Source organism: Impatiens glandulifera, chromosome 6 (assembly GCF_907164915.1).
Source record: "Impatiens glandulifera chromosome 6, dImpGla2.1, whole genome shotgun sequence".
NCBI classification, from domain to species: domain Eukaryota; kingdom Viridiplantae; phylum Streptophyta; class Magnoliopsida; order Ericales; family Balsaminaceae; genus Impatiens; species Impatiens glandulifera.
The window spans coordinates 49,313,409-49,331,442 of record NC_061867.1 but is presented as its reverse complement, the minus strand read 5'-3'; the positions used below and the strand labels follow the sequence as shown (position 1 = coordinate 49,331,442).

Below are 18,034 nucleotides of genomic sequence, written 5' to 3'. Positions count from 1 at the left end.
AGTGACTTTTTATCCTGTATTTATAGGTATATATACTATTTAAAAGTATATATATATATATATATATATATATATATATTTAATATTATAGGCATATAAAATATTTATATATTTTACTTTTTTTTAATATATATATCTACTATTTACTCATTTAAATAAACATGTTTTTGACTATTTATATTTTACAATTCAGTCAAATAGTTCTATATCAACTTATCAAGGTTTTACCATTAGTAATCAAGTAAATTAAATTCCTGTTTAACCCTTGTGTAATGTTTCAGGCTAAATTCACCATATTCTAAACATGAACTTCATAATATATATATACTTTATCAACAACTTATATATGATCCTATATACAGAGTCGATCCCGATTTTTAAACTGCCCCTAAAAAACGTGAATTTTGACCGCTAAAAAAATAATAAAAAAGTAAGTTTTGGTAAGGTTGGAACTCATGACCTGAGGATAAACTTAAAATTTCACCCAAAATCACTAAACTAAACCATTTTATGATTACAAAATACTAAACATCTCTTCTTTATTTTATTAAATGGCTACCCTAGCCCTCGGACTTACCCTAGGGCCGGCCCTGCCTGCCGGGCTTACCCCAGGGTCGGCTCTGCCTATTATCAATATTCTAGCTATATTCAGCCATATATGAGGCATATGAGATTTGATTCAATTTAAATGGTCAACTATACTTCAAATATAAAATAGGTTGAAAATTGATAAGATTAGTCAAATTTACTAATATATAATTTAATTTTTTGTTCAATGAAAAATAAAGAAAATATTATTTTTTAAATATAGACACAATCTAGTTATAGATTCATTGAGAATATACTCCAAATATATTATTTTTTTAATTGTTGACCTACACTTGATCAAGTTATATATATATATAATATAATATGGTCTAGTTTTTATTCAAAATAATTTTTTTAATCTCCCTTCTTCAAATGAAGAATCCATGCACATGGAGGCTGATAATTCTTGCCCAATTGTTCTTCATCATCCATGGTGGTTCTTTATCTAATTACACTCGGTAATTCATTAGTAAATTCTATCATTTTTTGAGTGCTTATTATGATAAATGTTTAATGATTGAAACTTGGAGAATTTATTTTAGTAATTAATAACCTATTAATTAAATTGGGTTATTATTCTTATTTATGAAATTAAATATTTGCAGAGGAATTTTGCGGAATGAAACTGAAGCTCTTGCTGTCTCACCCGTGAAGTTACTAGTATATCCTAATGAGGTTGCTATTGATGAACACAAATATTTTCTTTTATTGTTTTAAGCTTAACTTATGATCCTTAATTGAAATAATACATAATTAAATATAATTTTCAGGTGATAATGTCTAACGGTATAGTGAGCGTCACATTTTCAAACCCTCAAGGCGATGTTACAGCCATTAGATATGGTAGAATCGAAAATATACTAGATACTCTTAACAAAGAGGACAATAGAGGGTATTACTAATTATTTTTAATCTTATTATTAATAAATTAATACATTTTTATCCTACATTTTCTAAGTACAGATACATATAATTCTTAATTGTTAGATATTGGGATGTTGTTTGGAATGGTGACGGTGATGAGAAATCTATGTTTTATGATACTGAAGAATCAAATATTGACATTGAAGCAACACATTCAGTACCAATTGATAGGTTATTATTATTATTAATATTATTAATATTTATAGGCAGTTAATTACATTTGAATTGAACCATTTAATCAAATTAAATTTCAGGGCTGATGGTACACATTTTAAGGTCATTGTGCAAAATGAAAACCAAGTAGGGATTTCCTTTAGTAGGACATGGAAATTGAGCGGAGCTCCTTTAAACATCGATAAGAGATTTATTATGCATAGCGGAAGTTCTGGATTCTATGCCTACGGAATATTCGAGCGCAAAAACTATTTCCCCGCGTCAAGGATTGACCAGATTAGGATCGTATTTAAGCTTAGGGAAGACTTGTAAGTTGTGGCCTTAAATTTTATTTTATTTGAAATCAAATTGAGGGAACAATTTTGTTAAAATCGACATATATTTGTAAAAAATTTCTAGGTTTGATTACATGGCCATTTCGGATGAAATACAAAAGGTAATGCCGAGTAATAAGGACCGAGCAAATCACTGGTGAAAAAGGGGTCAAAACCGAGAGTTAAAACTCTCGGTTTTGACCCTATAACTTTCGGTGAAGACACCTTACCGAAGGTTTTAGTAACCCTCGCCATCCCTCGGTATTGACACTGTCGGGACTTTGAAAAGGAGAAAAACCGAAAGTTATATGAAAACTTTCGGGTTTTTCTCTTTGTGGAAAAACCGATGGTTTTACAAGAACTTTCGGTTTTTTCTCTTTTGGAAAAACCGAGGGTTTTACAAAGACCTCTCGGTTTTCCTCATTTGTGGAAAAACTGAGGGTTTTATAAAGACCTTTCGGTTTACCTCTTTTTACAAATAACTTTCGGTTTTTCTCTGTGGAAAAACCGAGGGTTTTGCAAAGAACTTTCGGTTTTACCCGAAGAGGAAAACCGAGAGTTATTTACAAAACTTTCGGTTTTCCTCTTCGGTTAAAACCGAAAGTTTTGTAAATAACTCTCGGTTTTCCTCTTCTTGTAAAACCGAGAGTTTTGTCATATAACTCTCGGTTTTCTCCTTTTCAAGAAAACCGAAAGTTATATTAAAACTCTCGGTTTTTACCCGAAGAGGAAAACCGAAAGTTTTGTAAATAACTCTCGGTTTTCCTCTTTAGGATAAAAACCGAGGGTTTGTCATATAACTCTCGGTTTTCTCTTTGGCTTAAAACCGAGAGGTTTCTAATATCTCTCGTTTTTTCCAAAAAGAGAAAAACCGAGAGATTTCTCTAATACTTTCGGTTTTTTCCTCTAAATTTTTAAAAATGTGCGGATTATTTTGCTCGCAACCAAACCTAACCAAAACCTGTTCAGCCAAACCAATATATTAATGATAAAAGAAATGCAGCATACATTAAACGATCACATTAATTGATCGTGAACATTACAAAATTCGAAACCAAACTAATATTCCGAACAATCTGTTATAAATTCAACCTATAATGAAAACATGTTTTGAATCGAAACAACCTTAGCTTGTGGGGGGAGGTGGTGGTTGTTGCCTCATATATAATTCGATTCTCTCCATTCTCGCGTTCATCTCTGACTTCTCCCTCTCCATTTTCTCGGTAATCTCTGACTTCTCCCTCTCCATTTTTTCGGTAAGCTCTAACTTCTCCCTCTCCATTCTTTCCACAATTTCTTGCTTTTCCGATTGCAATTCTTCCATTTTCTGCCTTCTTTCTTCATCTCTCTTCTCCAGTTCTTCCAGCTTGAGCTTCATTATTTGATTCTCTTCTAACAATCGCTCACTGTTTCGCTGTGAACTGTTTCCACTACGACGATCCTCACGAAAGTGTGTGGGCCGGACGCCTGATCCCATTCCGAACACTACCCCGTGTTTTTGTTGTCCGAACACCCTCTCCGTCAATTCAAAATCCGATATTCCCGGTTCGTTACTAACAACCTCTTCCATCTCAACCTGCACAATTCAAATAAAATATCATTTCTATAATAAAAAACTAGACTTATTCAATTCACTTACAATTTTCTCTTGCACGTGTTCGTCCGGGACGGGTGTTGGGTTTTCTTGTGTCGGTTTTGGTGTACGGGTCCTCTTGAATACTTCAATTACAGACGGTGGCCGTCCCATTTCAATCGCCTGTTGAAATAAATGATTTATATAATTAATAACAATCTACATATTAAGTTATTACAAATAATGTACTTACCAACTCGTCTTCAATTTGTGCAAACGGTCTACTTCCCGTTCGATGCGGGAATTTTAGATTCTTCCGATTCTTCATATTTGTAGTACTGTGTCTCTGTATTTGAAATAACAAATTAAGTTAGATTAATTAATATCAACTTTTATTTGAATTATGAAACCGTACCTTAAACGTTTCTGTGAAGAAATGGTTGCGACACACAAACTCCCAATCATCTCGATCGTAGTCCGGTGGAGGATTAGCCAGTACCGCCGCCTCGTCTCCTTTGTGGACGCGGATATAATTCTTGTTCAAATCCGACCGCCATCTATCCCATATCTGATTGGCGTGTCCCAACCCGGTCTTTCGAAAATACTCAATGTCGCCATTAGTCGCTTCGAACGGATCCTGAAAAAAATAACATCCAAATGTTACAAATAATTATTTAATGACGTAATGTATATTAATCAAGTTATAAGTATTACCTTGATAGCAGTCCACAGTGAATCCAATTGGTCTGCACTTAAAGCCTTCCACTTGAGAAGACGGTGTGAGACGGCTGCGGGGTCCCGGATAATCGACCCCACATGTCTAGACCACCTTGTCCTTCCCACGTCTGTACCGCCTGGCCTCCCATCCTTCTCTCTAAACGTTAGAGGGATCCTCGTCCCCGCTAGCCTCTTAGACAGCGCAATATTCTTGTTCTTCCCCCGTCTTTTACGGGCAGAAGATTCTTCAAAATTATCAAAATCTTAATTAAATATGTCAATCAATTGAAACACTAACTAATTTGTAAACGAAATATCTGTCGATGATGGGTCGGGAGTGGTCCCGTGCTCCTCCTCGTCATCCTGCTCCTCGATAGGCTCCTCAAGACCCTCGTCTTCAGCCTCATCGGTAGGCAGGTTATCAGCGAATGTGCTCTCTATATACTCTGCGAAGTCATCAATATCGTCTTCAGTCTCGTATGTTCGGGGAGGCGCAGTAGCTATCGGGACCACAGGAATCGGTGGTTGGTCTCTCGAAGACGATCCTCGTTGCTTTAACAACTCGGATTGGGCAAGTAGGTTTTGGTAACTCTTATCCAATTTCTTGGGTGTCTTCCTCATACTCTTCCAAGTTTTTTTAGGACCTTCTGACATTCTTAATTCACATCATTAATAAAATTGAGTGAATAATTGAAATAAAGTAGTAATAAAAATGAATATAAAGTTAAAAACATTATTAAATCTACCTAATTAATTAATCTGAACTATATGTTTGTAAACCGCGGTTTTATTTTTGTCACAATCTTCCAACCGGGTCGGGCTGACATATCAGGGGCGTAGAATACTTGTTTTGCTTGACTCGCCAATATATACGGGTCTTGACTTTGGGTTTTCAAAATTCGGTTTACATTTACACTTACGAAGCCATATTTGTCCACTTTCACTCCTAGTTCCCCCGAGTGTGTATCAAACCACTTACATTTGAATAAAACAACTCGTTTGTGAGAATAATATTGTAATTCGATTATATCCGTCAAAACTCCGTAGTATGACATAGTTTCAGATCCGTTGTACCCCTCAACAACCACCCCACTATTTTGAGTTGTCAAACCTTCGTCGTGTTTTTCTGTACAGAATTTGAATCCGTTTACTTTACACCAAACATACATAGACGAGTACATACTTGGACCTTCTCCTAAGATCTTGAGGTCTCTTGATATGTCGTTCATTTCTGTTAAATGGGCGACCTATATATGTATCCGAAATGAAGTTGTTAATATGAATAAAAAGAGTTAGGATATATGGTTTGTAATTTACTCACTCGATGTTTGAAATATGCGGCAAACGTTTCTCCACTTGACTCGTTGTTATAATCTCTGCAAATAGATCGAATGCTAATTAGTAACACTCTTTAATGCTAATTAGTAACAGCAACTTTGAAACTTACATGTAAAAAGGTTCTGCTTCGGGACAATTTTTCAAAATGTAAGAATGGGCTGTCACTCGATCTATATAATCCAAGTTGTATACTTTTCCGTTGGATAGGTCTTCCAATGATGCGAATATTGAAATCCCCGAGATTTCAGGTTGTGCATTTTCTTGATCTTGTTCCTCCATATACCTGGCACATAAGCTAATACTTTCGTTAACAAGATAGTTCTCGCTTATAGAGGCTTCGGGGTGGTTATTATTCCACAAATATCTTTTCATTGTACCCATGTAATGTTCAAAGGGATACATCCATCGATACTGAACAGGTCCTCCAAGCAAAGCCTCAAATGACAAGTGAACCGGGAGATGCATCATGATGTCGAAGATTGACGGCGGAAAAATCATTTCAAATTTGCAAAGTGTCAATGTAATATCCATGTACAATTGTTCCAGGTCCTCTTGAATCAACTCTTTGAAGCACAACAACCGAAAGAAACGAGACAAATTTACTAACGCATCATACACATACTCTGGAAGCAATCCACGAGTTGCTAAAGGAATAAATATTCCAACAAGATGTGACAATCGTGACTCTTTAATCCCGAAAGTTTTTTCTCTTCCAAATTTACACAACCCCCGATATTTGAGCAAAACCCATCAGGCAACTTGAGATCTTTCCAGAAGTTACAAAGACGTATTTTATTTTCGGATGTCAAAGTGAAAGGCGCTTCTGGATAATGAACAACTCCTTCATCATTTATAGGATGTAACCATGATTTTATGCCTAAGAGTTCTAAGTCTTTACGAGCTTTAGGACCATCCTTAGTCTTCTCTTTCACATTCATTATTGTTCCCAACACGCTATCACAGATATTTTTCTCAATATGCATCACATCCAAATTATGTCTCAATAATAGCGATTTCCAATAAGGTAGACGGAAGAAAATGCTAAGTTTGTTCCAATTGTCTCCCCGCGTTTCATGATATATCTTGGTTCTCTTGCTCATATCCGCACTAAGAATAATGTCTTCTAGGTCTCGTGCTTGCTCATAACTTTCTTGCCCCGTTAACAATCTAGGGGGATTCCTATAATCAGTTCGACCATCAAACGACTCTTTATCCCTTCTGTATTTGTGCTTCGGTGGAAGGAAACGTCTGTGACCCAAGTAACATTGTTTGGAACCATGAACCAATCGAAGGGATACCGTGTCGTTGTTACAACAAGGACAAGCAAATTTACCTTTCGTACTCCAGCCTGATAAATTCGCGTATGCGGGAAAGTCGTTAATGGTCCACAACAACGCCGCTCGCATGTTAAAGTATTGCGAGGTGTGTGCATCAAACGTTTTCACACCTGTTTGCCACAGTTCATGCAACTCTTCGATCAATGGCTGGAGAAATATGTCAATTGCATCTCCCGGACTCTTTGGACCCGGAATTAACATAGATAAGATGAAATTGCTAGAATCCATACAAGTCGTGGGTGACACATTATAAGGAACGAGAATAACCGGCCAAACACTGTATGATTTTTTCCCATTTGCAAATGGCTGAAACCCATCGCTTGATAAACCCAGTCTTACGTTTCGAGATTCTGAAGCAAAATCTGTATAATTTTCATCAAACGTCTTCCATGTTAAGGAATCAGCGGGATGTCTCAACGTATCACTATCAACTCTTCCTTCTTTATGCCATCTCATCATTGGAGCCGTTTTTGAGGACATGTATAGTCTTTGCAGTCTTGGTATTAAAGGGAAATATCTCAACACCTTTTTTGGAATGAATTTCCCGTTTTGCTTCTCCCGAACTGTCCCACTTGTTTGGTCGACTTTCCATCTTGAAAGACCGCAAACTCTGCAAGAATCTTCATTTATGTCGTCCTTCCAAAATAGCATACAGTTGTTCTTACATGCGTCTATCTTGTCATATTTTAGCCCGATATCAGTAATGAATTTTTTACTTTCGTAGTACGAGTTTGGCAATTCAGCGTCAATCGGTAATATGTAGTCTTTAAGCAGACGCAGCAACATATCGAACGAAGAATTCGTCCATTGACATACATTTTTTATGTGAAGTAGTTTCAGTAGTGCCGATGATTTCGTTATTCGAGCACCGTCATACAATGGTCGTTTGGAATCATCAAGCAATTTATAAAATCTATGCGCATCTTCGACTGGTTCATCGTTATTCGGGCCGTCATTAACGTTTGGGAACATATCGTTTATAAATTCGTGCATATATCGTTCTTCGTTGACCTGTTCATTAACTGTATTATTCATCTCCGGTCTCGGATCGTTGAATTCCGGCACAGCATCCTCCGACTGATCATCGTCGTCATCATCATCGTAGTCATCGGCATCTTCATCGACATCTTCATTAACCACTTGAGTAGTGCGTCTCTTTTCTCCATGAAAATACCAATACTCATAATGAATATTTATTCCATAAACGATGAGGTGAGTCTTCACTTCGTCTATTTCCATAAACGGCGTGTTCAAGCATTTCACGCAGGGACATTTCACGGTTTGTCGGGATGTATTCCTAACAGCATACTCGAGGAATTTGTCAACACCTTCCTCGTAATCTGGATGATCTCGACGTAAGGTCATCCAGCTTTTATCGGGTACTTCCATATTTCTAATAAAATGGAAAACAACCCGCATTATTATTAACTTAAATTTGTTTAAATTAATTAGGCTTACATAATGCTAACATAATTTATATCTAATCTATCATTATCCAACCAATAATCAATTTCATCTAACATTATCGAAGCCCAATTCAACCTAAACAAACAATATTTCATTCATATACATTTCAACAATATCTAACATTATCCAAGCCAAATTTCACCTAAAGAAACATTAATATGTCATTCATATACATTTCAAACATAATCTAACATTATCCAAGCCAAATTCCACCTAAACAAACAATTTTTCAGAATAAACATTTCAAATCTAATCTAACCTAATTTAACCAATCTAGCACGGCATTCTTCAATCTTGCCTAATTCAAATAACCAATTCATACCTAAAATTCAATATAGTGCAAACAATGCAATTCTAACTTAAAATCTAATTTATTCATACATAAACCAAATCTAACATAATAAAATCTAATTCAAACAATTCAATTCATACCTAAAATCCAATATAATCCTAACAACATGAAAATCCTTAAAAACTGACCTTTTTCAGCAGTTGTGGCGGCGACGGTGGAGGAGGCAGCTGAAGGTGGAATAACCTCGGCGATCTTCAAGAGACGTACGGTCCTAATCCAAAATCAGACAAAATCAAACCATAATGTCAAACTTAAATTTGACATAAATCCACCAAAGTTCAAACTAAATCATAGACCAAACAAAATATAATCTAACAAACCTATATAAAAACCAAATCTAACCAAAATATTGAACATATAACCTAAATCTAACATTAATCAAACAATTTCAAACCAAATCTAATAACCAAAATCCCAATCTAATCCAAACAATTCAATTCTAACATAATCTCAATAAATATCAATGAAACCAAATATCCAAACCTAAAAACAAACTCAATATAAACCAATTTTGTACATTAATCAAACCTAATAACCAAACCTAAATCAAAATCAATAAACATCAATCAAACCTACTAACCAAACCTAAATCAAAATCAATAAACATCAATCAAAGCAATTAACCAAACCTAAATCAAATCCAATGTAAACCAATTTTTCACATTAATCAAACCAAAATCAAACCTCAAAATAACCAAAATCAAGCCAATCTAAACTAATAAATAACAATCTAAACAAAATCTAACATAATTCAACCTAAATCTAACAATTACAAACCAAATATAACATATATAACATGAATCTAACATATACATAACCAAATGCTCTCACAGACATTTTGTCAAACACTTGGCAGGCTTCAGATATAACTAACCCTAAATCTAACAAATCCTAAAAACTAACCCTACATCTAACAAATACTAAAAACTAACACTAAATTAAGAAACTTACCTTCAATCAGGTGGACGGCGGAGGCACGGCTGAGAGCGGCGGAGGTGCGGCGGCAGTTCTTCAACCGGAGAGAGTCAGATCTTCAACCGGAGGGAGTCTTCGAGGCTTCAACAGGGGCGGGGTCTTGGCGGCGTAGTCTTCTACGGGCGACGTCGTCTTCTTCTACCGGACGGAGTCTTGGCGGCGCTGGAGAAGAGGATTGGCTGGAGAGGGCGCGCGGCTGGAGAGGAAGAAAGCGGAGAAGAAACGGGAAAAAGAGAAAGAGAGGGTTTTTTTTAATTAAATACTTGGTTACCGAGAGTTATAGCAAAACTCTCGGTTTTTGAATATAATAAAAACCGAGAGTTATATGAAAACTCTCGGTTTTTATTATATTCAAAAACCGAGAGTTTTGCTATAACTCTCGGTTTTTGATGTTCAAATTCCGAGAGTTTTAATATAACTCTCGGTTTGTAATGTTTAAGTACATTTTTACAATTAAATTTAAATACACAAAAACGAGAGGCTTTGGTAAATCTTTCGTTTTTTATGCATATTTCCGAAAGTTATATATTTAACTTTCGGTTTTACAACATGAGAACTTGTTAAATTATTTGGATTCTCACTTTCTAATAACGTTGAACAACATTAATTTAACACATTTGATATCCTTAAAACATTTCTCAATCCATATGATCAAACATTACACAAATACATAGGATTAAACATAAAACATTCATATACACTTCTATATATAATCAAACACATTCATAAACATTTTAACATTAAAGACAATTTAAATTTTTAAAATAAAAACACACACTTGATTATATTACTTAGGAGTCTAGATTGGAAGGTAGAAAACCAAAGAATTTAACAATTTGTCAAGTGCTAATTCCGAAAGTTATATAATTAACTTTCGGAAATATACATCAAAACCGAAGGGTTTATTTAAAACCCTCGTTCTTGAAAAATGTAAAATCCGAAAGTTTATAGAAAACTTTCGGTTTTGATGGTTATTTCCGAAAGTTAATTATATAACTTTCGGAATTAGCACTTGACAAATTGTTAAATTCTTTGGTTTTTCACATTCTAATGACCTATAACAATATTAATTTACCACATTTGATGTCTTTAAAAAATTGCACAATCCATATGATCAAACATTACCTACATTCATAAGATAATCAAACATACATGAACATTCATATAGACTTCTCTATAATAATCAAACACAATCATAAATATTTGAACATGAAACACAATATTAATTTTTAAAATAGAACACGAAAATGATTATATTAGTTAGAAGTTAAGATTAGTGGGTTAAAAACAAAATAATTGAACAAACTAGGTAGTGTTAAAACCGAAAGTTATAAAATTAACTTTCGTTTTTGATGTGTATTTGCGAAGGTTTTAAATATATCTCTCGGTCTTCACCTTGATCAGAAGTTTTTGGGGAATTGTTAAAACCGAGGGTTTATTTGAAAACCTTCGGTTTTTACACTTCCCCATACTTAGAAAAAAATCTGAATTTTTAATGTAAGGTCAAAACCGAAGGTTTATTTGAAAACCTTCGGTTTTTACCCTTCCCCATACTTAGAAAAAAATCTGAATTTTTAATGTAAGGTCAAAACCGAAGGTTTATTTGAAAACCTTCGGTTTTTACCCTTCCCCATACTTAGAAAAAAATCTGAATTTTTTTATGTAAGGTCAAAACCGAAGGTTTATTTGAAAACCTTCGGTTTTTAGCCTTCCCCGTACTTAGAAAAAAATCTGAAATTTTTAATGTAAGGTCAAAACCGAAGGTTTATTTGAAAACCTTCGGTTTTTACCCTTCCCCATACTTAGAAAAAAATCTGAAATTTTTAATGTAAGGTCAAAACCGAAGGTTTATTTGAAAACCTTCGGTTTTTACCCTTCCCCATACTTAGAAAAAAATCTGAAATTTTTAATGTAAGGTCAAAACCGAAGGTTTATTTCAAAACCTTCGGTTTTTACCCTTCCCCATACTTAGAAAAAAATCTGAAATTTTTAATGTAAGGTCAAAACCGAAGGTTTATTTGAAAACCTTCGGTTTTTACCCTTCCCCATACTTAGAAAAAAATCTGAAATTTTTAATGTAAGGTCAAAACCGAGGGTTTTATATTTGAAAACCTTCGGTTTTTACCCTTCCCCATACTTAGAAAAAAATCTGAAATTTTAATGTAAGGTCAAAACCGAAGGTTTTATATTTGAAAACCTTCGGTTTTTACCCTTCCCCATACTTAGAAAAAAATCTGAATTTTTTTATGTAAGGTCAAAACCGAAGGTTTATTTGAAAACCTTCGGTTTTTAGCCTTCCCCATACTTAGAAAAAAATCTGAAATTTTTAATGTAAGGTCAAAACCGAAGGTTTATTTGAAAACCTTCGGTTTTTAGCCTTCCCCATACTTAGAAAAAAATCTGAAATTTTTAATGTAAGGTCAAAACCGAGGGTTTATTTGAAAACCTAAGGTTTTTACCTCAATATTTTAAAAAAAATTGGTCAAAACCGAAGGTTTTAAAATAAACCCCTCGGTTTTGGCGATGCGGTTTTTTTTAAAAAAAAAGGTGAAAAGTCAACAAAACATAATTATTTAATAAAACATATTAAACCAAACAAAACAAACATAATAACAATAATTCATAAATATTAAAACATAACTGTCATAAATCCATAATAAATCTACAAATTAATTATTAGATGGGGTGGAAGGAGGGGGTGGTTGATTCAGTCGACTCCTCAACAAGACAAGTTCCTGTTCGAGATTCTCTAATCTCTGAGACATTTCGGCCCGGTCCGCTTTGATTTCACTCAGCAAACGACCTCTTTCGGCATCCCTTAGTCGGATTTGTTCCATTTCCAGCGTCATCTTTCTGACCTCTTCCTCACGTGCCGCAATTTCTGATTGTGTTATCAGATTCTGGTAACACGGATGCAGTTTCTCCGGTGTACGCCGAAGTCTCTTCCATGTCGAATCATCACCCATATCCTAAATGCATTTCAGATATATGTATATATATATATATTCATCAAACAAAATAACGTAAACTAACATAAATCTAGATCTATAATATATATATATACAAACTTAAGAAAAATCTAAATCTTACAATAAACAAAACAAAAAAAACAAATCAAACAAATTACCTGAAGAGAGGAGAAGAACCCGTGGCTGGCTTGGAAGAGGCAGGCGGCGGCGGAGGCGGAAGAGAGAGAAAGGAGAGAAGCGGAATGAAAAAGAGAAGGGTTAGGGTTTGTATTTATAGAGGTCGAGGCCGAAGGTTTTCATAAAACTTTCGGTTTTGTTATTAGTCAAAACCGAGGGTTTATTATAAAACCTTCGGAAAAACCATTTCCAAAAATTTGATTTTTTTTAATGAGCAAAACCGAAGGTTCTTTGTACAACTTTCGGAAATGAAATTTTCAAAAAAGGCAAAACCGAAGGGTCTTTGAATAACCTTCGCAATTAAAAAACCAAGGGATTTCAAAACCGAAGGTTTTTCCTAAAACCTTCGCAAATAACCCACACCCAACACTTAGAATTTTTTTGGGTTTTTTGGGAAGGTAAAAACCGAAAGTTCTTTGTAGAACTTTCGGTAATAATTAATAAACCCGAAGGTTTTACACCCCACTCGGAATCTATTTTTAATCCCGAAGGATTTGTTCCTCTCGGGAGTATTTAGGAGAGGTTTACAAAACCTTCGGGAAAAACCGTCGGTAAAGCTCCTTTTTTTACTAGTGAAATGGTGAGACTCTTAACTACCCAGAAGCTGTTCGATTGGAAAATGGAGAGGTAAGTGGAATGAATAATTTACTTTTAATATGTTTTAATATGTTGTTCTTAGTTGGATTTGTCTAAATATATATTATAACTTAATTATAGGTCGATGACAAGTATCAATACGCTTCCGACAATAAAGATAATAAAGTTCATGGATGGATAAGTAGAAAAGAAAATATAGGGCTTTGGATAATCACACCGAGTGACGAGTTTCAAACTGGAGGACCTCTGAAGCGAGACCTCACATCCCATTGTGGCCCTACATCGCTCTCTGTGAGTTTAATCGAGTCTTTGATTTCTCGTGTTATCTATCTAAAATACTTTTTGGAGCTAAATTTGAGTCTGAATAGAATATAATTATTAAATGTACAAGTACATGTTCAATCAAATTATATTTTAGGCTTAAATTAACATCGAAAAAGAATAAAAAAGTTTTCCCATAACATTTACAAATCTTTTTTGGTTCAAACTTAAAATTTTCAGAAAGTGTTTCCAAAGTTAAATAATATAATTATTGTCTAGTTATAATTTGATGTATTTTGCTTTTGTTAGATGTTTGTAAGCACTCATTATGCTGGATTGCCTCTAGCCATGTACTTTGAAAACAAAGAACCATGGAAAAAGGTTTTTGGTCCTGTTTTTATCTATCTTAACTCCAATAAGAAAACCTGGCCAATGTGGGAGGATGCAAAGTTACAGGTATATATATTATTAATTCATTTTCATATTTTTACCATTTTATTGCCTTAACTTTTGAATTTTTAATTTTTTTTTCTTAGCTGTATAAAGAAACACTAAGTTGGCCATACAACTTTCCACTTTCGTCGGATTTCCCTCACTCGAATCAACGAGGAGTTTTAATCGGAAAATTAAATGTTTAAGACGGGTAGGTCAACTATAAAATTTAATTTATAGTTTATAAATAGATACATTATAAAGATGTGCTAACATTATTATATTTTTTTTGAACATATTATTAGTTTAAAATTTCTACAAGGTGCCTATGCTTATGTGGGATTGGCTGCACCAGGGAAGGCTGGTTCATGGCAATATGAAAGCAAGGTTTTTTTATAAACTAATATTCTTATTTAATTTGAATTATTTGTTCATTTTATTTGATTTTTATTTACTTTTCTTGCAGTGGTATCAATTTTGGACGAAAGCAGATAATAAAGGGAATTTTGTTATTAAAGGTGTTAGACCTGGAAATTACAACTTATTTGCTTGGGTCCCTGGATTGATTGGGGATTACAAATATGATTATATTGTTACCATTTCACCAGGTAATATATGTTTGTCAATAATTGATTTTCAGAATAACTATTTATTTGCTTTTGTGGCGGTTTTGATTTAACTATGTTTGATTATAGAATTTACAACACGGTTGAACCACCTTTTGTTCAAGCCTCCAAGAGTCGGAGTGACTTTATGGGAGATTGGTTATCCAGATCGTAGTTCTCAAGAATTTTACATACCTAATTCTGATCCGTACTATTCTAACTACATCTTCAAAAGTTTCGAGAAGTGAGGCATCTATCCTTTTATTTTAATTCCATACTTTTACAAACCTTCGTTTAAAGATAATACTTAGATCTATAGACGATTTTGAATGATAAAAAGAAGATAAATTTATGTAGAAAAACTTTCTTTTGTCAAGAATGTTGATCTAAATGAGTTCATCTTTTTAAACATAATATAATTATACATGTATTTATGGGATTTTTTGTTATTTTCCATCTAAACTCATCTTCAACTCCAATTTCAAATGTTAGAAAACATGATTATTTATAAGAAAATCGGCTTGTTTGTTTTATATGCAGATTTAGACAATACGGGCTATGGTACCGATATAGTCAGATATATCCTCGTCGAGATCTTGTCTATATTGTCGGATCGAGTGACCACACCAAACATTGGTTATTTGCTCAAGTTACAATGTGCTATATTGTATATCTAGCTTTTATTTCACAACTAAATTTATGAGTTACAATTAACCACGAAGTAATTTTTGGTTCTTTTACAAAGAAATTCGTAGAAAAATGTGTTTGAAGGAACCACGTGGCAAATTGTGTTTCGACTAGAACACATTGAGAAGGACGGGATGTACACTCTTCAATTGGCAATAGCTGGGGCATCTGTGGCTGAGTTGCAGGTGCGAGTGAATAGATATGAAAAGCTGCCACTTTTCACAACCGGTTTAATTGGAACAGAAAATGTGATTGCAAGACATAATGATCATGGACTATATAGGCTCTATAGTATTTCCTTTTGGGGAAGTCAATTATACACGGGAAAAAATGTCATTTATCTAACACAAACTAGAGGAAGAACTCCATTCAATGGGCTCATGTATGATTATATTCGTCTCGAAGCCCCTTCCAGGCGATGAAGAACGCCATAATTGTAGAGATTATTGAAATTTATAAATTATTTTGTTTAACTTAATTAGCTTCATCTAAATTGTCATATAATTTACTCATAGCTTAACCCTAAATCATAACTTAAGATATATTTACTTCTTTTTATATTTACTTCTTATTATATTTTCATCTTGCTAACATGAAACTAATGAAAGTAATGTGCAAGTGGTCGATATTGAAAAAAAGTTACAATTTAATCGTTGAAGTTTGATCAGTTTAATCAGTTCGATTAAACGACGCATACATATATATATATATATATATAAATCAATAACAAGTAGTATCTATTGTAATATTGTAATGTATATGAACACATAACAATATTATGAATAAGGTCCTAACACATTTTATGAACAAAAATATAATACTAATGTCATTAATAAGTTACACTAGCCTAATTTACGAAAAATGTATAGATAAGGTTATACTTTTATATGAATAATATAATGAATTATAAGATCTACTCAATTAAAAAAAAAATGTTCCCTAAAACACAGCTTCATTATACTAAGAATTTTGTTTTTATTAAACATTACATTAAGAATCAATTATAACAATTTTGAGATTAAATTTTTATTATACTAATACTATATTAACAAATCTTTATATTTATGTTTATGTACCGTCTCATTATTTTACTTTAAAAGTGTGAACTAATAATTATAATAAATTAATTATCAAGTTCTATTTTCGCTCTTGTATTATTTAAACACTACTTTTTAAATTTTGGGTGTTTAAGCGGTTTAACTAACTAAATAGTTTAAAATCAATTTAATAAAATAAAATTATAATAAATTCGATTTGTCCAAAGTTTGATATTAAATTTGGTTTGAAAAGTCACGTCTTTGTATGAAAGTCTTAACTAATCCCTTCGAATTCCACAAAATTCCTTCCTTCTCAACTTCTCAAACCCTAAACATAAATCCAAACCAAAGTAAACAAAACAGGACAAACGAAACAATGGATGAAGAACAGGTATTTTCCAACAACCAGAGCGCCGCCGAACTAATCCAACTCCGCCGTCAAATCGACTATCTCCTAAAGTCCAAAGCTTCTCTGGAATCAAATAACGCCACCCTCGTGTCCGAATTGATCAGGCTTCACGTTGTTCTTTCTCGTTTGGAATTGCAAAAGGGTTTTTCGGCTGAGATTGATTTGGAATAATGAAGAAATTTGAGGAGTTGGAGCTGAAAATTGATCGTTTTTCGGCTGAGATTGATGAGAAGATTGAAGATTTGAAGTGGGTTTGTGATCAAATTGAAGAGAGGAAGAAGGAACGAATGGATCAAGAGGTTAGAAATGAGGAATTTAGGAAGAACAATGAATTTCAGAACAGTATGGATGAGATGAATGTTAAGATAGAAATTGCTGTTTCGCTTTTCCTTTTCTATTTTTTGTATACCATCTTTTCTAACTGTTTTGTGTAACAACATAAATATAATTGAATATCTTTATTTAAAATTTCTCAAGTTTTTATTCTATTTTGATTGAGTAATAAACTACGTACTTAGTTTAACTAATAAGATATAATCATGTTATGAATATGAGGAGAACCTATAAACTTATATTTTCAATATTATGAATGTAAGTCTTTTTTGCACAGAAATTATTTAAAAAAAAAGATATCATCCCAAATAAAATCAAATATAAATGACATTGGTGAAAAATGGGTCAAAACCGAGAGTAAAACATAATCCCGAAAGTTATATAATTAACTTTCGGTTTTACAACATGACAGATTGTTAAATTATTTGGTTTCTCACTTTCTAATAACGTTGAACAACATTAATTTAACACATTTGATATCCTTAAAACATTTCTCAATCCATATGATCAAACATTACACAAATAAATAGGATAATCCTATATAAACGTTCATATACACTTCTCTTTATCATCAAACACATTCTTCAACATTTTAACATTAAACACAATCTAAAATTTTCAAATAAAACACATACTTGATAATATTAGTTAGGAGTCTAGATTATAACAAAAAAAACCAATTAATTTAACAATTGGTGTAATAGTAATTCCGAGAGTTAATAGTAAACTTTCGGTTTTTATGGGTATTTCCGAAAGTTTTACTCTAAA

At 33.3% G+C, this 18,034-nt stretch overlaps 1 protein-coding gene across 1 annotated transcript; it reads left to right on the top strand.

Annotated features, from left to right (window-relative positions):
• The first annotated feature begins 960 nt into the window (after positions 1-960).
• Positions 961-15,909, top strand: LOC124943756. The gene is made up of 11 exons (XM_047484228.1): positions 961-1,046; positions 1,194-1,263; positions 1,359-1,480; positions 1,576-1,683; positions 1,767-1,994; positions 2,086-2,122; positions 14,073-14,219; positions 14,662-14,803; positions 14,891-15,008; positions 15,341-15,467; positions 15,556-15,909. Exons 1-11 carry the CDS (start codon positions 961-963, stop codon positions 15,907-15,909), a joined length of 1,539 nt encoding a protein of 512 aa, XP_047340184.1.
• Positions 15,910-18,034: the final 2,125 nt, after the last annotated feature.